This window comes from Meriones unguiculatus, chromosome 2 (assembly GCF_030254825.1).
Source record: "Meriones unguiculatus strain TT.TT164.6M chromosome 2, Bangor_MerUng_6.1, whole genome shotgun sequence".
Lineage (NCBI taxonomy): Eukaryota > Metazoa > Chordata > Mammalia > Rodentia > Muridae > Meriones > Meriones unguiculatus.
In genome coordinates, this window is record NC_083350.1 from 75,901,863 (window position 1) to 75,929,061 (window position 27,199).

At 44.1% G+C, this 27,199-nt stretch overlaps 1 protein-coding gene across 2 annotated transcripts in view; it reads right to left on the reverse strand.

The window, feature by feature from the left end:
• The window catches only part of Mib1 (MIB E3 ubiquitin protein ligase 1), a 105,054-nt gene extending 91,968 nt beyond the window's left edge, over positions 1-13,086 (reverse strand). The window contains exon 1 of one of the 2 annotated variants that reach the window (XM_021642222.2): positions 12,795-13,086. In XM_021642222.2, the coding sequence (XP_021497897.1) occupies positions 12,795-13,023 (229 nt within the window). In that variant the 5' untranslated portion in view covers positions 13,024-13,086. The remainder of the gene's footprint in view (positions 1-12,794) is intronic. The other variant, XM_021642223.2, reaches the window with a different exon arrangement.
• Between the last annotated feature and the right edge of the window lie 14,113 nt (positions 13,087-27,199).

Below are 27,199 nucleotides of genomic sequence, written 5' to 3' on the forward strand. Positions count from 1 at the left end.
ACATTTCATTTTGAAATTACATAACATACCTGGCATAGACAAAGTAGAAAAAGAAAATTACCAAAACATGTTATAGAATTTCACTTTGCAGTTTTCCAGAGAATCTACACCTGAGTATGTGTTAATTCTAAGAGCACCTTGGAAAAACAAAACACTTAAAAAAGAAATTTTAAGCACCAGAGATACTGGGTATCTCACTTAAAATCCAACTTCCCAACTAGCTACATTAGTAAGAGGACACAGCTGCTACTGAGTTGTTGTTTTTTTTTTTTTTTTTGTGGGTTTTTTTAACCCTTACACTGAGTTATGCTCATGAGGATATTTGCCATTCCAAGTATAGTATCCACACCACATGTCACAATCTAAACTGCAGGAAAGCTGGCCAAAAAATGTCGATATCAGTAACAGTGAACATCCACAAAATGGTTATTTCTGAACAGACCAGAGTAGACCTCTAACTAGTTATCCCAAAAGTCAAATGCACTGACCTAGTCAACACTCACCAGAACTAATTGTGCAGCAGATGAGGCAGCTGAGCAAAATTCTATTCTGCAGTATCCACTTAACAAAAAATCAGTTTGCAACTACTGCCCTATGTATTTTTCCTCTCTTAAGTTCATTTTCTACAAAGTACAATGATAACATTCATGAGCTCCTAAACTGCACACAGGTTTTCTTTAAAAGTAATCATTTAAACACACAATGACAACTGACACTAATTAAAAAAAAAACCAAACCAAACCTTCTACAATTTACAATTAACAGTTTGAAAGAATAGTTCAGGAAAACCATCAATGCACACAAAAGCACATCTAAATTCTTTCTTGGTTCCCACAGTTCAAATGCCAACAAAGCCACTGAACAGCTGTGAAACAGACTAGCACTGAAAAAAAAGTAAACAAAGCAAATGGCTCCACTTCTTATGAGGGACTTCTAATGAGAATATAACTACAACTGACTTTAAAACAAAGCTCATGGTTAAATAAGACCTTAAACAGGAGAAAGGGCATTAAACAAGGCCAACATTTCACTGATCTTTTAGGATGCTAAGCTCCCCCAACTTATTCTTATCTAATTCTGTTAGCTCCGGCAGAATTATTCCTTAAAATTTTCATTTCAAAAAATTTAACTCAAAAGACAACAAAAACTTAATTCTCTGGCTAAGCCTATTAGTGCTTTTTGTCCTTGCTGCTGCATGTCACACTGCCCTGGAGAGTGAATGCTCTTTTCCCCATGCTTTATGGAGACACCTGCCACCATTACACCAACGACCTGACGGAAGCTTTGACTCATTCTACTAAAATTCAAATGACCATCTGCTCTCAGTTTTCATAGCCTCTCTCCTAAGTTCAACAACAAAGAATTTATATAGCTAACAGTTTTTGTTAGAAATATTTAGATACAGTACACCATGTTGCTAAGATTAAGAATCAAAAATTAAAGATAAGCTCTTAGGAGAACCAGTAACCAATAACTCAAATTCACAAAGTATTAAGATAAAATATTAAACCTATAAAGAGAAAAGACAACAGAACTGAAGTTTCCCTACAGCAGTTCGGTGTGTGAATAATACTCACAGTAAGGTAAGAATATCTAAATAGGCATTCTAGTATTATTATTAATCTACTGAGATACCTTAAGTATATTAATAAATTAAAAAACTTCAAAAATAAAAAAACAAATATTCTAAAACTGCACACCTTTTCTGCAATGAAAAGTAGTCATAACTTGGTTCACCTACATCTTTAAGAAAAACCTGTACAAAATACTGTCCCATCTTAAGAAACCAGATGAAACACTGTGAAACTAACGGCTCACAAACAGCTCAGGCCACCCTGGAACTATGTAGCCCACCCTGGCCCCAAGCTCCCACATTGTAAGACGCTGGACTCTACAACCTCCCCATGCATGGTTTGCAGTGCTAAAATGAAGTACCAACAAACTTTCATACCTGCATCCTGAAACAATTGTTCCTTTTTTCAGGTTTGTTTTGTTTTGTTTTGTTTTGTTTGAGACAAGGTTTCTCTGTGTAGCCCTGGCTGTCCTGGAACTTGCTCTGTAGACCAGCTGGCCTCCAACTCACAGAGATCCGCCTGTGTCTGCCTCCCTTTTAAAGGTGTGTGCCACCACCATTTTTTTTTAGCTGAGTTGTTTAAAATTCAAAAACGAATCCTTCAAATAAATTGTAAGAAATGACTAACATAGCTCAGTCAGCAAGAACCTGAATTGATCCAGGCAGTAGAGGGCACATACAATCCCAGCACTCAGGAGGCAAAGGCAGGTGATCTCTGCATTCAAGGACAGGCTGGTCTACAGAGTAAGTTCCAGGATAGCCAGGGATACATAGAAAAATCCTGTCTCAAACAACAACAACAAAAAAAAAAAAAAAAAAAAAAAGAACCTAAATTTGATCACAAAACACATGTTAACAAAAAAAATAAGACAGGCACAGCAGCACACATTTTTTTCTCCTTTTTAAAAATTGTATTCACTTTACATCCTGATTGCGGCCCCCTCTCTCCTCCCAATCTGTGTTACCCCTCCCACAGACCTCCCCCTCTTCTCACTGCAGAACTAGGAGCATCTTTTCCCACTAAGGCCAGACAAGGCAGCCCAGTTAGGGGTATGGGATCCAAAGGGAGGTATACCAGAGTAAGAGAGTCAGAGACGGCCTCCGCTCCACTTGTTTGGGATCCACATGAAGACCAAGCTGCACATCTGCTACATAAGGAGGCCTAGGACCAGGCCGCGAGAGCTTTTTGCTTGGAAATTCAGTCTCTGTGAACTCCCAGGGTCCCAGGTTAGTTGACTCTGTAGGTCTTCTTGTGCAGACTTGAGCCCTCCTGCTCCCTCAATAGTTCCCCCAACTCTTCCACAGGGTTCCCTGAGCTCTTTCTGATGTTTGGCTACTGGGTCTCTGCATCTGTTCCCACCAGCAGCTGGTGTACTCTCAGAGGAGTTATGCTAGACTCCTGTCTAAAGGCATAGCAAAATAACATTAATAGTGTCAGTGACTGGCTCAGCTTTATTCGTAATAGCCGGATACTAGAAATAACCTAGACATCCCTCAACCAAAGAACGGATAAAGAATGTGGTATATTTACACAATGGAATACTACTCAGCTATTAAAAACGAAGACATCATGCGATCTGCAGGCAAATGGATGGAACTAGAAAAGATCATCCTGAGTGAGGTAACCCAGACTCAGACAAGGATGGTATGTTCTCACTTATAAGTGGGTTTTAGCCATGAAGTACAGGATAACCATGTTATAATCCACAGCCCCAAAGAAGCCAAGGAGGGCCAAAGGGAGGGTACTTGAATCTCACTCAGAAGGGGAAATAAGAGAGACATCTGAAGTAGATAGAAGAAGGGAACTGAGTAAGAGAGGGTATAGGGAGGGGAGCAGGGTAGGAGTTAGAGGTAGGTATGGGGGGGGTGCGAAAACAAAAGTTGGAGGTGGGGGTCATCTCTGGGATTTGCCAGAGCCTGGGAAAGGGAAGGCCCTAGGAAGTCTATGAGGGTCACCCTAGCACTGCAGGTACATAACTTTAATGTCATTGATGCCACAGTGGAGGCCACCAGTGTCGGATGAACCTGGATTCATTCAGGACAACCAAACAGAACTGCAGCATAGCCTCCTCTGACAGGAGGGCTGTGATTATATTTAAAAGTGTGGTCCCTCTAGGTCTTACATTAAGATCCTTGACCCACTACGAGTTATCTCTGGACAGGGTAAGAGACAGAGACTTATCTCATTATTTTATGTGTGGATTTCTAGTTCTCCAACCTATGTTTCTGACACCTTTATCAAAAATTATATGGCTATAGCTATGTGGGTTTATTTCTCTATTCTACTCTACTGGTCTGTATGTCTCTTTCTGTGCTAGTACAATGCTAGTTTTGCTGCTGTGCTTGTAAGTCTGAAATTAAGTACTGTGATGGCTTCCAGCACTGCATTTTCTGCTTAGGATTGTTTTAGATATAGACGGCTCTTCATGCTTTCATACGAACTCTAGGATTTTTTTTTTCCAGTGAAGAATGTTTTTGGGATTCTGATGGACATGTATCCAAACTATAGATTGTTTTGGTAATAAACTCTTCATATTAATTCTGCAGTCTACAAGCACTGGTGAGCTTAACTCTGCCAGTCCGTGAGCACTGGTGAGCTCTTTCCATCATCTAATATAACTGAGATTTTAAATTAATGTGTCTGAAACATACACAATGTGAAAAAGAATCCCAGCACTATCCTGATAGTAAACGCTGACCCGCTCAAAATGGTGAATCTGATGCCTCATGTAAATAACTATATATAGTGAACTACCTGCTTTATGTGTACGCATACACACACAGGGAAGTCACTGAGGTCCAGCAGTGTTTCATCAAGTTAGTCAATAACCACACTACACACTAACTTACATCAGCATGTCTCGTCTTCAACAGTAAATGCTAGAAGTTACTGGAAGACAGTTTTGAGAGAAAAAGATTTTGAACCTAGAATTACCATTCAGGTTTAAGAGTAGGAATAATAAGGCAATAATATAAAGCAAGTTTTGGATCTGCAATTATTCAAACTATTTACTCTTTCTTTTTAAAATAATTTTTCCAAAGGAAAAGGGAGAGCTAAATAAATACAAGTTTCACTATGTTTCGCTGTGTTATACCTCAGTGTAAGTACTAAAACTTCATTTTTGCTTGTTTGTTGAGAAGGTATATTGCTCTGTTGCCCAGGCTGATCTCCTGAGTAGCTGGGAGATGTCACTAGTACATGTCACTAGGTCCTGCTCAAGCCAATTCTCAGTAATGTAACTGTGAAGGTTAATGCTCTTCTTGTTTGGCTTGGGGTTGTCTGCTTTGTTATGTTGGTACTAGGGGCTGAAACCTGGACTTCACACATGCTAAACAGACATTCTACCACTAAACTATAACTCATACTTTAAGTTTAATGTAATGTTAAGAGTAAATTCTAAGGCATTAAAAGGATCTTATTCATGAAGCAGAGGCAGATGGATTTCAAAGGCCAGTCTAGTCTATATAGTGAGTTCAGGCCAAGGCTACACAGTAAGACCTTAAAAAATATATATTTATGGGGAGGAAAAAAGAGTAACAATTGAGGACTAATTTTTCCAATAATTTCCATAAAACCATATAAATGAAAACAGGGGAGGATAAACTGATTAATTTTTCAGTCAATTAAATGATAGCTGTCAGCAAAACAAAAACAATAATAAAATTTCCCAGCTCTCCAGAAAAATGAATATATATGAAAAGGAGTACAGCAGTAGTGATCAGTCAAGTCATTAACAAGAAATTTCTGTGTAGTCTTGGCTGTTCTAGACTCACTCTGTAGAACAGGCTGGCCCCGAGCTCATAGAAATCCGCCTGTCTCTGCCTCACAGAGTGCTGGGATTACAGGCGTGTGCCACCACAGCCAGTCTAAAAATTAATATTTTAAGATATGTACTGGCCACTGTTTACAATGACAGACTAAAAGTAATACCTGGGGAACAGTTAGGTAAACACTTTAAACTATTAAATACCTTAAATCTACTTTAAAAGACCAATGTTTACATGTAACCTATGTCTAAGACAACGTACAGGGAATAACTAAAGAACAGATGCAATGATATGCTTTGTTTACAAGGGAGAGCTAAGCAGCATGTGTTTTTCTACAAGTGCTTAAGTTTAATGCATTAAAATAATTGCTTTATTTACTATAATAAACACATTAAACTATTTGCAACTCAAATAGAAAACACGTATGACAACATAAATCATTTAACAACATCAGAGTCAACCTGGATTCACAAATCCAATCACCCATGAATTAAAAACATCAGGAAAGATTATGGGTGGGACTCCATGTGTGTGTCCCCCATCACTGCTAGGACCTCATCTGGCCTGAGCCTGAACTCAACACGCTACCACTCTTGAGTTCATATGTGCATCAGTCCTGTTGTGTCTGGAAGACACTGTTTCCTCAGAGTAATCTATCACCTCTAATCTTTCCGTCTCCTCTTCCACATTGATCCCTGATCCCTGAGGGGAGGGGTGTGACAAAGACATCCTATTTGGGACTTACTGAGTGCTCTAAAGTTTCTTACTCTGCACACTCTCCAATTGTGGGTCTCTGTGTTAATTCCCATCCAGTGCACGCTTCTCTGATGTAGGCCGAGTGAGGCATTATCCATGGGTATAGCAGCATGTAATTAGGAATGATCTTATTGCTATGTTCTGTCAACAAAATAACAGCAGTGGGTCTTCCCCTAGACCTACAGCCTATCTAGTCCCACGTTCTTCACCACTTTAGCAGTCTCAGGTATGAGTTCCATCTCATACAGTGGACCTGAAATCCAATCAGAAAGTGTTGGTTACTCCCATAACACTGTGTCACTGTTGCACCAGTGTCTTGCAGGCAGGTCTGTTACAGGTCAGAGGGTTTTTAGCTGGGTGAAGTGTTTTCTCCAGGAGAATTCAGAATCCTTGCCAACACCATGAACACTGGCAGGGGTGAAGCTTCTAGTTGGCATCAGCTCAACCTCTCCATGTTCAATGACATAAATGTCCTCAGCAACAGGGCCTTACCATCAAGTTGTGGAGAGCAACCAATAATCTTGGTAATACCCTGTGGTGTTCATGTGTTGGGGAGGGTCCACAGGATCTCTGGCCAATGACAAGAAGCTATTTGCAACAATACCCACTATTTGCAAAGGAAAAGCCCATGTTTTCTAGTGGAGAGTCGCTGGGTATGCCAACCACACAGTAGGACGGGCTCGTGCCCAGGAGTAGCAGGCCAACACAAAACAACTCCACAGTTTTGTTTTGTAGACGTCTGCTTCACTTTCTTTTGTTTGGACCCTTTTGGTCTTCTGGTATTTTGTTGTTTGTTTCAATTTGGTTTTGTGAAGTTTTTTTTTGTTTTTGTTTTGAAAAAGAGAAAGAAAGAACAAAGTTGGGTGGGGAGAAAAGAGGGAAGGATCTGGGAGAAGTTCAAAAAGGGGGGAAATGTGACCAAAATATAGTGTATGGAAAATGTTTTCAATATATATAGATAGATAAGGATTATCAGGAAAGTACATTCACCTTCTGATTCCTGAATGCAAATGTCATGTGACCAGTCATGTCACACTCCTGCTACCATAATGAACTGTGTGCCTTCAAATCTTAGTGAGAATAACCCTTACTTGATTAAAAATTATTTTCAGGAAAACTAAAATGCAAGTGTACCGAACATGTATAAATTTTCTCCTTGTCATTCTCCTCCCTTAGTAACAGAGCATTAACTACTATATGCCCAGCTTTGCATTGTTAGGTTCAGCATCCAAACATGACTTCAAGTAAAAAGAAGGATGTGCATAATTTATATTCTAATGTTATACTATTTTATCAAGGGACTTGAGCAGTCTTGGGGTCTGGAACCAGTAAGGGTTCCTAAAACCAATTCTCCAAAGATATCAAGGGACAGCTACCCAATAGAACTCCAAGCATGAAAAACAAAATGCTAAGAGAAACTACAGCAATACACCAAAGTACCTATCTTTGGGCAACAGAGAATTATGAGCTTTAAAAGATATACATCACAAATGCTTTTACAGAAATTCCTTTTAAATAACTAGCTAATATCAGTATAAAAGAAAATACAAATAAAAATTACTTTAAAAGAGTACTGACCAATTTATAATATTTATACTACAAATTTCATTTCTAATTTTTTAAATCTTATAATAAATTTCTTCACAGGTGGTGATCATTTCTGAACTACAGAGGAAAGAACTACAGGGGAAATCGGTGCACTGACTGTTCATCTCTACTATCTGTCTACTACCAGTTATGTTAAGAGGCACACACACCCAGAATGTTCACTGTGTAGCTCTGGACTCTCAGAGTAGGTGCCTGAACATCCGGAAATGCTTGTCCCCTACCCTAGGCTCAGACAAATGGGCAGTTGGGCCAGGGCATCATCAGCTCTTGGACTGACTCATCTTCCTGATAACAATGCAGGTGAGTTTTTAGGGAAGTAAGCACCTTTGCTGACTACCTACAGAGACTACAGCAATATGGCTTTGTTCAGTGTCTCACTTTCTTTCCAGAAGGTTCCCAAAGAGAAATCTCTCTCCATGATGTGCTAAAAGAGCTCTCTCCTGGATCAAAGCCTGTAAGATCCCTCAGCAGCTTCCTGCAACTGTCAAGTCCGATGTCCACAAGGATGCCTTTCACCCTTTTCCACACCTTTCTGATGTTGTCAAGATTCTGCACAGGAATTTGAAACATTTTTTATATTTTCCGTGAAGACATACAGAGAGCAAGGGGTCAGGGGAGAAAGAAAAGGGGAGGGAGAACAGAATCAGCACTGCTGAACAGGAATCTGCATTCTAAAAGAGCCCAGCATGATTTATATGCTTGCTGAAGTTTAGAAATATTAATATACCGTCTACTAAACTGACTTGCTGAGGTCCTAATCCAGCCAACCCATAATATAATACAATGGCAGAACAGTATGAAAACATGTTTAGATTACTCAGAACTCTGAGCTCCATCCCTAGCCTCCCAACAGCCCCCAAAACATCTGGATGGACTTCCACTTAAAAACATTGTTTTAGCAGACAGAAATATCGTCAGAATCTGTAAGAAATTAACTTCCTTTGCAGATGTTATTAACTATTACGAAACAGCAACAGCATCTCATCCTCCCCATCTGGCATCTTGTTCTCTGTTATTCCCCTGGCCTGTTTCCTCCTAAGGCTCTGGCGGCTTGACAATATGCTTGTCTACTGTAGTTCTAGAAATGGACCAGAAGAGAACCCCAGAAAAGAAAAATTCAACGATTTAACTCCTGGGTTAGCACCTTTAAAACCTATTCTTGATTACAAACAACTGTAGGGGTTTTCCAGGTGTAACCTGAGAAACATTCTTCACAAGGAGTACAAGAACAAGACACAAAGATCCACGTACACAGCCCAACATTCTGGACCAACAGTGACTGGAGAAGTCTGAATATACCTGACTTTCCTGGCCACCACCTTTATACAATACTTTATAAAGTAAACCTAAAAAATGATTCTTAAATCAACCTAAATAAATAACATAATATTGCACTCAAATGATGACAGGACAAATCTTAAGTAAAAATATACTTCTCCCAAAATTCTCTAAAACCAGTATTTAAATGATAGAAAGTCAACTATAACTACCTGAGCATAAACTAGTAACCCTTGTATTTCCGTAAGATATTTGGTGAATACAAACCAGCCAAATATATCTCTAGGACCGAAGGAAGTTATATTATACAAATTTCTTAAAGTCTGACTAGCCTTTAAGGGGCTGGAATGATGGCTCAGTGGTTAAGAGCACTGTCTGCTCTTCCAGAGATCCTGAGTTCAATTCCCTGCAACCACATGGTGACTCACAACCATCTATAAAGATATCTGTTGTCCTCTTCTAGCATGCTGGTGCTAGACAGAACACTCATATACATATAAATAAATCTTTAAAAAGAGTTTGACTAGCAGAGGACATAAATTCAAACACTGTAACAGAGCTGGAAAGATGACAGGTAAAGATGCCTATCTCAAAGCCTGACAATCTAATCCCCAGGTTCAATTCCCAGAACCCACACAGTGGAAGGAGAAAACTACCATGCCTACTGTAGTGTGCGCACGCACGCGCACACACATACACACACACACAAATTTTAAAACTACTCTAAATAATCCATAGTAGTATTTTGCATTTTAACATGAGAGGGTTTTTTCCCCTTCCTGGTGATCAAACCCAGGGCCTTGTACCTGCAGACTTCTTTTACAGCTTGTTCGCTCACCATCTCTCCTACACTACTAAGGCATCACTGCTCAAAGCACAGTCCTCTCACTCATTACTATTATTATTATGACTCATTTGGGTCCACTGCAAAGGGTAAAATACCATTTCTATCATGCTACTGCCAGCATACTTCACCTGCATGTAACCATGAGGAAACATCAGACAACTCAGTTTGAGGGACAAACTGAATTTATTAGTTTACAATATTTTTTTAAGCTTAAAATAACTTCAAAGTGAAAGCTAAATTCTCTAACACTCACTATTACGTAAATAAATATCAAGTACTAAATATAACAGAATAAGTCTTACAGAATAAAATATCAAAGGACATCATTCATTCAGTATCTTGAAGCAAAAACAAAAGTACCATTATAAAGTTTAGTGGTAAAAGCTGCTTTTTCAATACTTTAAAAAAATTTTAATGAATGAAAATTCAAGCACAACAACAATGCATTCCAACAAGCATTCCACATGAAGACTAGTAGGCTGCATGAGAAGTGTTTCCAAATGTGACAGGCGAGAATGTCACCGTCATATAGCGCAGACCTGGGTCTCCATTCTCAGCACCAACAGTGTTTTCAAAAGGGCTCAGACACACAAATGAACTGCTTCCCATCAGAGAATATGTTAGATTATCCCGAAGTAAACAAAGGCGCTGAAGTTACTTCTCAAAAGTAAGTGCTTTCATACAACAGATAAATTCCACACTACAAAACATGAGCCAGTATTAACTGCACTTGAAAAATCATGACAGGAAACAGGAGAAATAAGTTCTGGTGCTATGCTGCATGGGAGGGCGAGCATCAGTAACAACAGTGTGCTGTAGAAGAAAAGGACTTTAAAGTTTCTCAACACAAAGAAAATGAAAAATGTGCCAGGAGATAAAAATAGTTCTCTCCTAGAAGGCCACTTAAATTTCTCCATAAACCTACAATCACCGATCCTAAGAATCCCTCCAAATTATTATGCTGTGTCAGACTTCAGACCGAGCCAGCATAAAAACAAAACTTTAACGTGTGCATAATCAGATACAGTTGCTGGGAATGTAAACTGGTCAAATATCTTTGGGGACAATCAGTCAACATCTATGAGAATATTAAATATGTGCATACTTTGGTGCAGCAATTCCGCTTGCGCAGAAATAGCACAGGACAGGGTAGGACTCATCCGCACCATCGCTGCAAGAGGACCTAAGATAGCCAGGCTTGGTGGCATATGCCTATAATCCCAGCACTCAGGGAGGCAGAGGCAGGCAGATCTCTGTGAGTTCCAGGCCAGTCTGGTCTAAAATCAAGTCCAGGACAGCCAAGACCATACAGAGAAACTCTGTCTTAAAACACAACAACAGAGACCTAAAATATAAATACCTATAAAGTATATTTCTGCATCCAGGCACTGGAATACTATTCACCCATGAAAGAATGAATAAAGTAAACCTAAAAAAGACCTAGGAGGACTGGGGATCTATGGCATGGGTCCAGATGGGGTGCTCAGTACCTGTGCTAAAAAATGCCAGGCAAGACTCACATATGTGCCTGTACCCCAGTGCTGGAGATACAGAAGTAAGACCCCTGGGGCTCTAGCCAATCAGTGAGCGAGCCTGTCTCAAAAGCAAAGAACTGAGAACGACACCCGACGTGGACATCTGGCCCCCGCACACTTGAACACCAGATGTATCCCCAGGCCTGTGTGCACACAGGCACACCCGTGCACACACACATACAGAGTGCAGAAAACTAAACCCAGTTTATCGCTACTTGTATTTAAAGGGAGAAAGAGATCTGTATTTTCAGTATATTCACATCTGTGCTTGCAACTGTAAAAACATACAAGTACCAACAGCTGCCTTTTTGAGTTGGGCAAACCCATCCTTTTCAGGGCTAAACAAACACAATTTTCAGCAGGGCATGGTAATGCGTGCCTGTTCCCCAGCGTTCAGGGAGGATGACGCAGAAGGACCAGTAGCGGGGTCAGCCTCATCAACTCAAACAAAATTTTATACATTACTTGTTCAAAACTGAGTTGGCTCACTTTAACTTCTTTCTGCTGGTAGCAGTAACTATTCATCCATTTCAAGACTAGGCTCTGCCAAACTCACTGCTTATTTAGAAATTCTGAAACGTAATATAATTTAAATTTGAACTTTCTAAATGAATACAATTAGATCTAAGTGAAAGTAGTTTAAAATAAATCCTTATCCTGTGAAAGCAACTCTGACATGTAAAAACTTTCGTGTCAATAATTCAGACACCTATAATGTAGCAAAACAAGATCACTAACTCTCAGGATGAATGGTAGAATTCTACCATCATGTCCCTGAGAGAGGGTGCTAACCAAAGAAAATGAACTTGGAGAAAGTCACGCCCACATGCCCATACACGCAAACTCAATAGCTGACAGTATTTCCCCCTCTATTGCTACAAAGATATATAATACATAGTAACATGTCGTATATTATTTATTATATTACATATATATAAACAATTTGTATGAAAATGAATTTTCAAGTCCCAGATGGTACTGCCCAACTAAACTCATAAAGCTATTCTGTTTCACAGGCGGGAAGGAGAAAAAAATAAATAAATAAAACCTAGCTCAACAAAGCGAAGGAACCAAGAGATGGACCCCTAGCAACTCCACACCATATGGCAAGGCAAGCCTCCCATCAGACGGTTATTATTTGGTGGCTGATTCATGTCAATGCTTATTAGACAGTCTCTCCAGGCCCGGCCCCAGAGGGGGAGGAAATCTGTTGTCGGCAACGCTTTTCATCCAGGAAACTTGAAAGCATCCTGGTAATGGACCTTGCGAGGGGGCGGGAGGGGGGCTGTTGTGCACGGTTTTTGTTTACCGGGTGGGGAACCTCCAACTTCTCGTGACCCCGCGCCGCACTGCACCGGGCAGGGGTCCCCGGCCGGCCTCGCCCCCTCCTCCCACGCGCGTAGACGCAGACCCCCCCGGCCCCGCTCACCGGTGGGCGCGCTGTCCAGGATGCGCAGGTCGTAGGCCCCCGAGCAGCGGTAGTTGGCGGCCGTGCCGTTGTCCCACACCACCACCACCTCCTCCGGGCTCTCGAAGCTCCGCACGGTGCCCACATGGCCCTCGCCGCCGTCCTGCTTGCCCCACTTCCAGTCCGGGCCGCGCACGACGCGGGCGCCGACCCCCTCCACCATCACCCGGTTGTTCCGGGAGTTACTCATCGGGGCCCGGGCGCTGGGCGCCGCCGCCGCCGCCGCCGCCGCCGGCGGGGGGGCCGTGAGCGAGCGGAGCCCGGGCCGCACTCTGGGCGCCGGCGGGGGCGGCAGCGAAGCCCGCGGGCCGGGGGGCCGACTCAGCGGGGCGGCGGCGCGGGGCCCGAGGGGCCCTTCCCCCGGGCCGGGCCGCGGCCGCCGCGGGCCCCGCTCCGACTGGAGGCCCGCCCGCGGGGGCTCCCAGGCGGCGGCCGGCGGGCCGAGGGCGCGCGGCCGTGGGCGGGGGCTCTGCCGCTGGCCCCGGGCTCCGCGGCCGGGCTACAGCGACGGCCGCCAGCAAGCCTCGCTCTCCCCCGGCCGGGAGCGCGGAGGGCCGGGGGAGGCTCGCCCGGGCGCGGCGGCGGGCGCGGCGGGAGGCCAGGCGAGCCGCCGGCCCTCAGCGGCCCCCGGCCGCTCGCTCGGGCCTGGGCGCCCGGGAGCCGGCTCCGCGACGGACAGCTGCGCGAGCGGCCGGCGAGCGGCCGGCGCCCGGGCCCCGGGCCCCGCTTCCCTCAGCCCCCGCGCACGCCGCCGCGCTCCGCCCCGCCACCGAGTCCCCGCCGGCCGAGAGCGGCTCCACATCCGGGTACCGCCGCGTCCCGGGCCCGAGCGGCGCCTCGCGCGGGATTGCGATGCTCCACGGCGAGGACAGGGTGGGAAGGGTTCGGGGGAGCCGGGCAGCCGAGGAAAGAATGGGAAGGAAACGGATCCCTAGGCGTCCCCGGGACGCAGAGGCAGTGCGCATGCGCGCTCCGGGACCCGGGAGGCGGAAGACCCCGCCTCCGTCTGGAGCGATGGCGGGTGTGTCCCAGCAGCGCCTCCGGGCAGTCTGGTGCTTCCCGGCGGCTGTGACAGGAAGGCCTGGACGCGGGGCTGAAGGAAGGGTGAGGGGCCAACGAGCGGCTGTACCTCTGCTGAGGTCGGTGCTGGGGTTCCCAGGGTGTGCACGGGATGTGAATTGAGGCTTCGGTTCTAGCGGGAGCGGGAGTAGGGCAAATGACAGCACAGGTTAAAGGTGCCTTGGGTTCCCTGTACAAGTTACAACGTTCCAATCTAGAGTGGGTGGCTTTTGAAAGATGGGCCCTGCCTTACTGCAGTCAAGACGGTAGGCCGACCCCACTCTTCAGATCATGGTTATTTTGGTATGAAATACATTTAGGTTGGTTTTTGGAAGGAGACGGTAGGGATCGAACAGAGGGGCTTTCTCCTGCTAAGCACACACACGGTCCACCACTGAGTTACGGTTACACTCCCAGCCTCTGGACTTTTAATGCCGTGTCTTTGGGATTCTGTTTGAATTTCTCCAGGAAGTCCAATCTGGCCTCGGCCTGGAGACTCCCAGCCTCTGCTCTCAAATTGTGCCACCACACCCAGGGAATCCCAGAAAATTTTCATCACTGTGCACACCTGTAACGCAGCATTTGGGAAACTGTGACAAGCAGACGGTAAATCTGTGGCCAGCCTAGGCTACACAGTGAGATGAAGCCCAAGAATTTTACTTTACCCAAGATGGATAGCTGCAATTCTTAAAACAGAAAGGCATTTAAGACGTAATCTAAGCTAGTGACTGCTATCTCTACAGGAGAGTGGCTTTCTAAGACACGATCTCATGTAGCCCAGGCTGGCCTCAAACTCCCTTAAAAACATGCCATATATCCAGATTGTGTGTGTTGTGTTACCCTATGAAATGGACATACATTTTTAATTCTTTAGAAAAGTGTTCACGCTCTTAGATCATTCCTGCATCCCTAGATGTCCACATTGGTATTTTCCAAAATCAATATAGAATCATCATGAAAACTGCTGTTTCATGCATGGGTCTGTCATGTTTATAATGCAGTTGTTTTACACGTAAGTTTACCTTACTTTCATTTTTTTAGGAAATATTTGGCACCACTCAACACTCACAAGATTGCTTCTCTTCTAGCCACAGATAAAATGAATAAGCCCTTGCTGGGTGTGGTCATGCAGTTTAATCTAAGTGCTCTGGAGGCTGAAGCAGATGCTTTCCTCCACCTGGTGCCGCAGGGCTGACAAGTAGATCTTCCCACTCTAATTAAGCAAAATCCCTCACAGGGGTGCCCCTCTGTGTGTGTGTGGGGGGGGGGTTAGTTAATTCAAAATGCAGTCAAGCTGACAATGGTATTGCTAACCTATGCTTGAGAGCCCAGCACTCAAGGAGGCAGAGGCAGGTGGATCCCTGTGAGTTCAAGGCCAGCCTGGGCTACACAGAGAAATCCTGTCTTAAAAAAAAAAAAGAAAACAAGAAAGCCAGAGAGAGAGAGAATAACCATCATACCAGGAATGATGGAAAAGGAACAGAATGGCTTTTTAAGTGGCTCTGATAAAAGCTTGATTTTAAACTTCTGGCTTCCGGACCTGTAAAACACAAATTCCTATTGTTTTAAACTATCCCCTTCCAGCACTCACCTTCAAAATTCATAAGGTAATTATTTCATAGTGTAATGATGAAAAGAGACAAAGAGAGCTTGGTTCCTGAATCTACTGATTCTGGGTATGGGATAACACACTCAAAGCATTGACCTTGCTTGGGCTACAGTCAGGCATTCTGTCTCAACTACAACTCAGGAGCAAACATACTGCTTTTCAAAGGGAAAATGTTTATTGCTAAGCGGACTAACTTTGTCCCAAAGTCCTAGAGGTTTGGACTAGCACTGTTCTTTCAGCACTCGCCACTCTCCGCCAGACACCAGGCACTGTAACAACATGGACTCTGCACAATCACTCATCTCTCACGCCAGGAAAAGCTTGTTCTGCAACCTGGGCCTGCTGCAGAGACAGCTCTTGCTTCAGTCTCAACCCAACACCATTGTGATTGGAGTGGGTAGAGACACAGTGATAACAATGTGGAGTATTTATTTTGGCTATAAAATATAAACAAGCCCAAGAATTTTTACCTCTTCCTTTATTAATTACTCAAGTACTAGAGGCTGTGAAGTCCAAGACCAATGTATGAGCAGTGGCCAGGCAGAATGGTGTAGTTCTATAATTCCAACTTGGGAGGCAGAAGCAAGGGAAGAGCGACAAGTTTGAGGCCAGCCTGGTTCACACAGAAAGTTCCAGGCCAGCCAGGACGGATTCGTTACTTTTCTTACTGCTTTGACAAAATACCTGAGAAGATAACTTCAGGGGAAAATATCTATTCTACCTCACAGTTTGAGAGTACAGTTCATGGTGGGAAAGCTTTGCATGGTGGCAGGCAAGTGAGGCAGCTGGCATCTCAGTCAGGACTCGGAGAGAGGACCAGGAGAGCAGAGGGGGGAGAGGAGAGAGGGGAGAAAGATGGGACGGGCTGTTTTTTGTTTTTGTTTTTTAGCTTACTCTCTTTTTATGCAGGGTAGGACCCCAACCCATGGAGTGGTGCTGCCCATATTTGTTTCATATTTTCTCTACCTCAGTCTCACCTTTCTGGAAATATTCTTACAGGCACTCCCAGAGGCTTGTCTTGCAGGTGGTTAATTTTGTAAAGTTGACAGTCAAGATTAATGGTCGTAAGTTCTCCCTTGTCAACCTGACATCCAAACATTATAAAATTATAACATCTCACTCATGGCCCCTAAAGACTCATTATTTCATAATGCATCATTCATGTAGTCCATACCTAAAAATTCCCCCAAATCTAGACAGTTACAACAGTCTTTAAAATCATAAGAGCAGGGCTGGAGAGATGGCTCAGAGGTTAAGAACACTCGCTGTTCTTCCAAAGGTCCTGAGTTCAATTCCCAGCAACCACATGGTGGCTCATTAACCATCTGTAGTAAGATCTGGTATACAGGCAGAATGTTGTATAAATAATAAATCTTAAAAAAAATGTAAAAAAAAAAAAATCCTAAGAGCAGTGCCTCTCGTGAGACACAAAGTGAAGGTGAGTCCCTATGGAGTAAAAGCTGCATGCTTCCCACGCACAGTGGCACAGAAAAAAACATTCCCATTGCAAAGGGAGCTATGGGGGCACACAGAGAAAGACTGAGCCAAAGCAATGCCGACACAACCACCACCACGGCTGTCTCTCTGGCATCTGGGGTTTACGGAACCTGTCAAGTTCTACTGCACACGGAACCTCTATCTTGGACTGGCTCCACCCCATGCTTACTGCTTAGCTGAGCAGACATACCACGGCCATGGCATTTTCAACATCCTTGGGGTTTCCATTGTCACTTAGGGTTCACCTTTCTAGCTTTATCAGGTGGCTGCTCAGAACCTCTTTGCAGGGAATCAGACCCTGACACATACTGCCTGATCTTGGCTAGAACCTTGGTTCTATAGGCCTATGCAACTAGCACTACATTAGTTACCTTCCTATTGCTGTGATAAAATGCCACGGCCAAGGCAACTTACAGAAGGAAGGGTTTATTTGTGTTTACAGTTCCAGACGGGTAGAGTCCGTTGCGGCACATCTTCAACAGTGAGCAGGGAGCGGAGGTAGAGAGCTGGGGATGCCGCAAGTCTCTAAACTCCTAAAGTCCGCCCACGGCGACACACCTCCTCCAGCAAGCACACACCTCCTCACCTTCCTCAAACAGTGCCATCAACTGCCTGCGCTCATAGGAGACATCTCGTTCAAGCTACAATGAGCACCATGGAATAGACATACTTGGTGACCAGAAAAATTAGCATACTGGATTTCTGATTTGTGGAGTGAGACATTTTAGTAATAAAGCCCAAACAAGTCTTTTTTTTTTTTTTAATTTTTTTAAAACTATTTTATTTTTACTTTATTGCATTGGTGTTTTGTTTGCCTGTATGTCTGTGTGTGTGTGTATCAGATTTTGGGCTTACAGTTGTGAGCTGCCATGTGGTTGCTAGGAATTGAACTCTGGGTCATCTGGAAGAGCAAACAGTGCTCTTTTTTAAAAGCTGAGCCAACTCTCCAGCCGCCCCAAACAATAGTCTTTTAAATATCATTTCTTCCCCCCAAACAAGCTACAAGCTACATGCTTGGAAGACCTGAAGAGAGTATCATCATCAAAAACATGAATCAGAGATAATGGTTCCCATTTCTTCCTACTGAAGTTGTCCAATTATCCTGAACAGGAGGATGGCTTGTGTATTGCTGTGGATTGAATAAGTTGTAGCTGCTTTTTAAAATGTGCCTCCTTCACTGAAGCCAATTATTATGCAGTTCCAGCTATCATAGCCATTGATCTGAAGATGTTCTTTCTCCAGATCACTTGAGCAATCTCACCTTGAGCACACTGCATTCCCCTAGCGGCAATACCTTTAGCAGAGGCAATACCTTCTGCCAGAGGTAGGTGGAGTCTGCTACTTTATGTCATCACTTCCAAGTCAGAGGCCATCACTTTCTCTGCCTTTTCACGTGGGTGGCACTGAATGGATCGGCACTGGTGAGGCTGTGTGTCAAGAACTGTAGATGCTTCAGCAGGACACAGAAGATGGAAGAGACATTATGAAAAAAATTCCAGTCTTGTCATTTTGGTGAAGTTGCTAGGAGTCCAGGGACATGTCAGACTATCCCATCCAAATGGCAAGTTGGTATACCTTTCCCCTTAGTAATAAATCTCCATTGATTACAAATTGCCTAACTTATTTTTTCATGGAAACACAAGTAGACTAAGGCACCATCTCCTTCACAAACAAGGCCCTAATTTTGTTGAGGCTAATGTGCCCTGTTGAGCCATATGCCTGGCTAAACACAGACTTTCCCAAAATCCCAAAAAGAGCAATGGCCATGTGGCCTGGTTCTACAGAGTGAGGTATAAGCAGGTCAATGAGTGAAGCATCTAAGATCATGTCTTAAAGAGGTGACAAGTCCCTTCTATTACCTGCCTGCAATACAATTAAAAGAACTGGGAAGGTCATAAAAGCAACCACAAGACGACACATTAAGCAATGAAAAACAGCATCTTGGAACACTGAAGACATCCTTTGAGTTGCTGCCAACACCCTCTATCACCTGCCTTCATGTAAAAGAAAAACAAAGCCCTATCTTGTCCAATCCCTTACATAAGCTGTATGCCACACTATTTCAAGGTGCCTAGCTATTATCTGGAAAGCAGATAGACCAATAATCATATGGAGACATATGAGCAGGAATAGATTTATAAGATTAGAAAGACTTAAACATATTTAACTGATAAGAAACAACTAGGGGAAAGAGAGAAAGATAAACAAATAGATGAAAGGACCGGAGGATGGAGATGACTGATAAGACAATATTAACTTCCCATTACTGCTTTACCAACCACCACGCATACAGTGATTCCACACTTGTTTATTGTCTCTCCGCCTCTGTGAATCAAGACTGCTGATACAGTTATCTGGGTCCTCTTCTCAGTCTCACAAGGTGATAGTCGGACGTATTGATCACCGCTGCAGTCAAGTCTGAAGTCTAAGGTCCTCTTCCAAGCTCACATAGTTGTTTACAGAATGCATTGGCTTGCAGCTATAGAACTCGTGGCAGCTGCTTCTTCAAGGCCAGCAGTCAAGCCTCTGACCTCTTCTACCCCAGATCTCAGGTCTCTCTTTTAAAGGACTCAACTGGTTAGATCAGGTCTGCCCAAGAGAAACTTCCATTTGATGACTCAAAGTCAACTGAGACCTTAATTGCACCTGAAACATCCCTTTATCTTTGTCATATAGTCACCAGACTGATACTCTTACATTCACATATCCTGATGCCCTTACCTAGAGGAGGGAATTAAACAGAACTTTATGTATCAGGGAATAAACCTTGTGATGATTAAAATGAGAACGGCCCCCACAGGTTCTTATGAATACTTGGTCCCCACTTTGTGGAACTGCTTGGGAAGGATTAGGAGATGTGACCTTGTGGGAGGAGATATTCCATGGGGTGGTGGGAGGGGTATTGAGGTTTCAAAAGCCCACGACATTCCCAATGTGCCTCTTTCTTCCCACTGTTTACAGATCAGGATGAAAGCGCTCAGCTGTCCCTGCCACTATGCTTTTGTTCCCCCATCAAACCCTCTAAACCAATGGTTCTCAACCTGTGGGTCACAACCCCTTTAAGGGTCACATATCAGATATTTACAATTCCTAACAGTAGCAAAATTACATTTATGAAGGAACAACAAAATAATTTCACAGTTGAGGGTCATCCTAACCTGAGGAAGGGCGAGAACCACTGCCCTAAACCATAAGCTGAGTTAAATGCTGTCTTTTACAAGTTGTCCTGATGATGCTATTTTGCCACAGTGATTGAAAAGTAACTAAGACACCTTGTGAGGGTAGGCCTCAGGATTCTGCTCACCACAGTGATTTTTGAAGCGGGAAAGGACACTGCCTCACCCTGGGTTGTAGTTCCTAGTCTCCTCTCGCCCTCAAGGACTGTTTCCTCTCAGTCACACAGTGTGTACAGCTAAACCTGGAGAAATCCAACTTGAATGAGCTGCCTTGCCTAAGAACAGTATGACGGTGCGTACATACTATTCCACAAGTCGGGGGCAAAGACAAAAGCATCGCTACAAGTTCAAGGCCAGCCTGACCTACCCAGCAGATTCCTGGCAAGACCCTGTCTGAAAACACCAAGGAAGGAAGGAGGGTAGCCAGGTAACTTTGCCAGTCCTTATAGCATTTCACGTGACCACTCTATGCTCGTCCACGGTTATACTTCCGTGTAGATATTTAGGAATTAACAAGACAGAGTGGTTTTCCCGTATGTCAAAATCACCGAAAATATTTTTCTTCCCAACTCCACATGTTCAGAAAACTGCTTCTTGAGCAAGCTAGATGCTCAGTAGTAAGCACTACCAAGCATGACGACCTGCGTTCAAGCCCGAAAACCAGCTCATGGTGGGAGAAATGACTCCCACAAGTTGTCTTACTGCTGCACCCGCCGTGGCATGCACACATTCAAAAGTGCATCCATCCACACACAGTTATAAACGTTTGAATTTTTCTCTAAATGTGTTTCTTTGGGAGATGGCCAGCACGTGAAGACAGACACTTGCTTGGCAACTCAAGTTCCATCCCCAGAACCCGTTAAAGGTGGGTGGAGAGGACTGACTCCACCAAGTTGTCCTCAGACCTCCACACTCACTGTGAGGCCCAGCCCTACCCCCACGTCATGTATATACACAGATGATATAATTTTTAAAAGAAAATTGCTTCTTTTCATGAGGTGGACCTAGAGGAGTGAAGCTCCAGTTCTGGCGAGGTCTTTGTCTCGGTCACTGCATTTATAACCTGTACTTCCTATCTTCTTCCTTTCCTGTCGCATGAAAAGCGTGTCCTTGGCTTTTGCCTAGGGAAGGAACATCATTCTCTGCCTCTGTTTGGCTACCTCCCACTTCCCCTCTGGGTTATTAGTTGGGTTATTAATCCTCTCCACACAAAGGTATTCCCATATGATGCCAGTCACCTTGGAGGAAGGAGGGATATTTTTTCTCCCTATTATGGATACAGCTTGGCTCTGAATCTAATAAACAGAAATTAATGTTGAGAGAATCCAAGCACCCATTTCTACTCAAGACTCCAGAGGTGAGTATGAGTATACAGACTGGAGTGAGGCCCATCGCCACAGACTCATCTGACCCTTGACCACCCTTCTTTCCTAAGCACTGGACCACACAGACAGCCTCTCTTCCCAATCCAAGTTCCCTTTGCTTTCCATATCTTAACTCCTCTCATGGGAAAATGTTAGGCTGGACTTAGTGGTGTGATGAATAATCTCTACCAGACCTGCTCAGTCAGGTAACATGACTGAGAGGGAGAGGGAGCATTGAGAAAAGACAAGAGGCAGAGATTGGGAGGTTCTCAGTGAATACTGAGACAAGTTTTATTTTCCCAGCCCCCTAATTGTACCCAGCAGCCCTTCCGTAAGTTCCTTGTAGGCATAGAATTAATCACAATAAGTGAAGCCTAAGCCGAGGTGAAAAGTGCATAAGTGTATACACAGAACTAACCAATTTTTTTTATAATTTATTTTTTTTTTAATTTTATGTGCATTTAGTGTGAAGGGGTCAGATCCCTTGAAACTGCAGTTACAGACAGTTGTGAGCTGCCATGTGGGTGCTGGGAATTTAACCCAAGGTCCTTTGGAAGAGCAGACAATGCTCTTAACCACTGAGCCCCCATGATTTAACTTTTAAGCCTTGCAATTCATCTCCTAAAACTTCAAACTTTCATATAAAGCATCTATTCTTTGTTCTAATCAGCCTTGACTACAGAGGGAAATCTGTCCCAAAAACAAAAGAAAACAAGAAGTTCCGCTCTAGGGAAGCATTCCTACCTGACATGCAGCCTACAGTGTGTCTGCCTTTCTGCCTGTTTTGCAGTTCTGGGCACTGAAACCTGCTTGTCATGTATGTGCTTTGGCACTGACCTAAACCCCAGCCCCCTAAAGATTCATTATAAAGGCCACTTGGTAAAGAGTGACAGAAATGCAGTTGCCTCTAAACAAAGAGACTCCTTGACAAGAACAAAGCTATGGAGACAAGCCAAGGAAGCCTATTGGAAGATGTTGAGCAAGAGTGAATCTCTCAGAACCTATTCAGCAGTGTGGGCTGCAGACTGTCCAGCCACATAGTACCTGCTCATCTCTTCCCCATTCTGAGCGAGGAATTCGTTCACCTCACAAAACAGCATTTATGAACCTGCCATCAGAAAGGACTTTAAAATAAATTCCCAGGTCAACAACTCAAAGCCCCAATCTCCTCTTCCGCTCCAAGCTGTCCATACAGCACAGGAAGAAGAGGAAGCACCTAGAATATTGATGTAGCCCATCACTTGCCAAACCCAGAGAGATGCACAGATGCCTAGCCTTGGACACCTGATACCTCCATGCATGTATATACACGACATTCAATTTTGGGGCAAGAGGAAAAGTGCGGATAGCATTGTTACCGTGATGGAGACCGCACCTGCATTCAAGCCTGTGTCGTCAGCGTCAACGTTGTTATTTCTCCAGGGTTGAGGGCACAGCTCACCGATGAAGCATGTGCGTGCTGGGAGCATGCCCCACAGTCAGTCCTCAGCACCCAAAGCAAAGCAAAGCGAAAACTCTTCAAATCCCCTCCCCAAGACGTGAAACTTAATGGCTTTCCTAAGAAAGCCAGGAATAATGTTCATAGACTCTTAGCAAAGTAACACAGAACAAGAGCCCCAGCAGATCTGTCCCAATCCTTCTTTTTACAATATACTCTGTACAAAGTGCTCACAGCATTCCACCCCCACACTCTCGCCTTCACAGATCCAACTGCAGTTTCCAGACAGCAAACAGAGACATGCCACCAAAGTTTGTAAGATTAACAGCAGGGTACCTTCTGTGGTGCTTTCAACCTTGAAACAATGTTAACGTTCTGTTTGCCCGTCGGTGTTGTTTACATGTTATACAAAAAACGGGACAAAATTTGAAAGGTACAAAGGGGTTTTAATGACAAGTCGGTCATGTTTTTCATATGTAGCCACCTGTTTCACTCTCTGGAATAACCCATTCTTTTTTGTTTTATATATATACCCCACACCATGCATAGGCATACACCCACTTATATGGTAGATTTTAGATTTTCTGTATTTTAATAGAGTGGATGTCAATTAAATATGGTATATTGCACAAAATATGTGATGTGTTCCTATTTAAAACTTGTCTTCCATTAAATCTTAGAATGTTTTGACCTTGAGCCAGAATTCAGGAGGCAGAGGAAAGAGCATTGTTACGGAGATCTGGGTCAGCCAAGTCTACATAGTAAGTTTCAGGCCATCCACAGCTACTTTACCAGAAACTGCCAAAATAAATAAACAAAAGGGTGTCAGCCTTCTTGCTAGTAATCTGCATTTGTGTGATTTATGCCTTTAAAATGAGTTTTAAATTGGTGGCACATGCCTGTAATCTCAGCACTCTGGAAGGCAGAGGCCGGTGGATCTCCATGAGTTTGAGGCCAGCCTGGTGTACAAAGTGAGTCCAGGACAGCCAAGGCTACACAGAGAAACCCTGTCTTGAAAAAACAAAGAACAAAAGAAAAAAGAAAAAAGAAAAAAAAAAACCAATTACTTTTGACAAAGGTTCACCGTGGCGTTTAAGCAAAGAAAGGCATAAAGAGGGATGTAGAAAATGGGTCAGTGGTTTAGAGCGCTTCCTGCTCATGCAGAGGACTGGAACTCCCTTGCCAGTATCCAGAGATGAGGTAGCTCCACAACTGCTCACAGGTCCAGCTCTAGAGGCACGAAGGGCCGAGACATGAACATGCTTACACACAATTTAAAAATAAATCTAAAAATAAAGGTATAATGGAAAAACACTCTCCTACTGGGCTCCTTGTTTTTGAATACTGATTGAATACTGGTGTACTACTTTTGAAACTCGTGTCTAAATTTCGTCCCTAGTAACAATGCTGAGAGGTAGTGGGATTTGAAGAGGTGATGGGGTAGCCAAGAGGGTTCCCTCCCCTTCTGGAAGGACTAAGTTAATTCTCACAGCAGTAAGTGCTTGGCTAAGAGCAGATGTGGTAAAGCCACATCTGGCTGTGTCTTCTGTATGGCCTGCTGCTGAGGTTTACCACTTTCCTTTGAAAGCCACTCTCACTCTGGCTACTCTGTAGCAGCGACCACCCAAAAGCTGCACCACCACAACTTTGCTCACCTCTTTTCAGAGATTCTCCTCCAGTTGCCTTTCGACTCCAGATTGTAGCTGAAAATGAGAGCTGGGCATCTGACTCGTGATGAGGCACTTTCCCACCTTATGTGAGGCTGTGGGCTCCACCCCAGCACCACACACAAGAGCAACAACAAAAGCCTCCACAGGAAAGCTGGGATGGAACCCAGACGGCACTTTTTTTGCTCCACTTACACATTAAGAAGCGGTGACTACGGGGAATCCCTACAAACAAGGCGCAGAGATGACAGCACCTGTTTCCGGAGGTAGCAATGCCAACATCCTGAGCAGAGCTGGAGCCCAGGGTGGTAGGTGCAAATGCCCCAGTGTGGGGGAAAGCTTAGAAATGGTGCCAGCGCTGCCATCCTGGCACCAGCTCTGCAACATTTGGGGTTCGGGTGGGGGTCCAGAATCTCATGAGATGTAGCCCATGCTCATCTCCAACTGATTTTAATGTAGTGTAGGATGACCTTGAACTTCTGATCTGCTTCTACCTCCCAGGTGCTGAGATTACAGTAACCACCGTGTCCAATGTGTGCATGCAATGCTGGGGAATCAACGCCAGCTCCTTGTGTATGCTGGCTGAGCACCACCTACTGAGAACCCCCCCTCCCGCCACTGCCTGCTCCTCCGTATTTTTTTTTTCCAGAGCTGAGGACCGAACCCAGGGCCTTGCGCTTGCTAGGCAAGCTCTCTACCACTGAGCTAAATCCCCAACCCCTCTCCTCCGTATTTTAAAGCATTGCTTCTAACTCCCAAACCTAGTTCTTTGGCATATAGAAAGATTTTATCCACTGTCAAATGCTATTATACAATACATTTCTAGGTACACTAAACCCAAATTGGTTTTTCCTCTTATTCTAAGGACCCTGTTTGGTACAACTAATAAACCCTCCATCCAGCAGATTTCCTGCCATTTAAGTGCCTCTGTTACCTCTAATCTTGAAGTTTTTGGTCTCTTGGTCATCAAAGAAGTTTGTTGAAAATGGATAAAACCCAGAACCTCATAATTGCTTTGGGAGTTCAGGCTTTTGTGTTAAGGAAGACTTTAACTAACAGAAAAGAGGCTTGGACAGCCAGGTACTGTGGGGGAGAAGCAGGCTAGGCATGTAGGTCCGTGGTAGAGCACGTTCCTAGCTTGCATGAGACCCTGGGTTCAGTCCCCAGCACCACACACATAAACAGAACGACATATATTGCCTGTCACAGTGGCACAGGCCTGTAGTCCCAGCTCTCGATGGAGTTCAGAATGGAGAATCACCACAAGTTCCAGACCAGCCTGAACCACAGAGTTCCCCAGTTGCGATGACACACACTTGTATGTGCAGCGAGCACCTGGGAAGCTGAGGCAGGGTAACTGTGGGCGCTAGGTCACCCAGGCTACACAGGGCAGTCTTGGCTCCGAGGGTGGACCTTATCTCAAAAAAGGGAAGAAGGAAGGAAGGAAGGAAGGAAGGAAGGAAGGAAGAAGGAAAGAAAGAAGGAAGGAAGGAAGGAAGGAAGGAAGGAAGGAAGAAAGAAAGAAAGAAAGAAAGAAAGAAAGAAAGAAAGAAAACGAAGGGCTGAGAATGTGGCGTGGTGGTGGGGCGCTTGCTAGCATGCACAAAACTCTAGGTTTGATCCCCAGAACCCCAGAAAACTGGACACGGCCAGCAGTGCCACCCTGTAATCTCAGTCCTCGGGAGACGGAGACAGGAGAATCAGAAGTTCCAGGTCGTTTTCGGCCATGGCGATTTGGAGGCCAGCCTAAAATACACAACACTGTCTACAGCAGTGTCCTCAATCTCCTGCTGCTGCAACCCTTTAATACAGTTCCTCATGTTGTAATGACTCCCAACATTAAAATTATTTTCATTGCCACCTCATAACTTTGTAACTTTGCTACTGTCATGAATCATATGTAAATATCTGATATGCAGGAAATCTGATACTCGACCCCTTTGAAAGAATCGTTCAAACCCCAAAGGCGCAAAAGACCCACAGGCTGAAAACTGCTAATCTAGAGAAACAAAAACAAAACAAAACAGTGAGAAACCCAGAAAGCCTTGTTCTGTTAAAGTAAGCTGAATTATTCTGGGTACCAACCCCAACAGGCTTCAGTGACCAAATCAAAGCCAAATAAATTGCCCACATCCAACCCATCTCATTTCCCTGTCAAGAGATCATTAACTTACCATCCTACCTGGTTGACAACAGTTTATTATATCAAAATTGTTACGTTCCCAACACAAAGAAGTAATGAATGCCTGCAAGAACCGACATGCAAGTTGCCCTGGTACGATCCGTCTAGATTAGACACGCGCTGCCATCTCCCAGTGTAGCCCACAAATACAACTACCAAGTGCTGATATGAAAATTAGCAGTACAGCCAGGGATATGGCTCAGTTGCTAAGAGTGCTTGCCTAGCACAAAACCCTGGCTTCTAGCCCCCGAACTGTATAAACTTGGGTTGGTGGAAATCCCAATTTGGTTGAAAATCTCAGCACAAGGAAGGAGAAGGCGGGGAGATGAGTTCTTAGCTACATAGTGAGTTCAAGACCAGACTGAGCTACACAC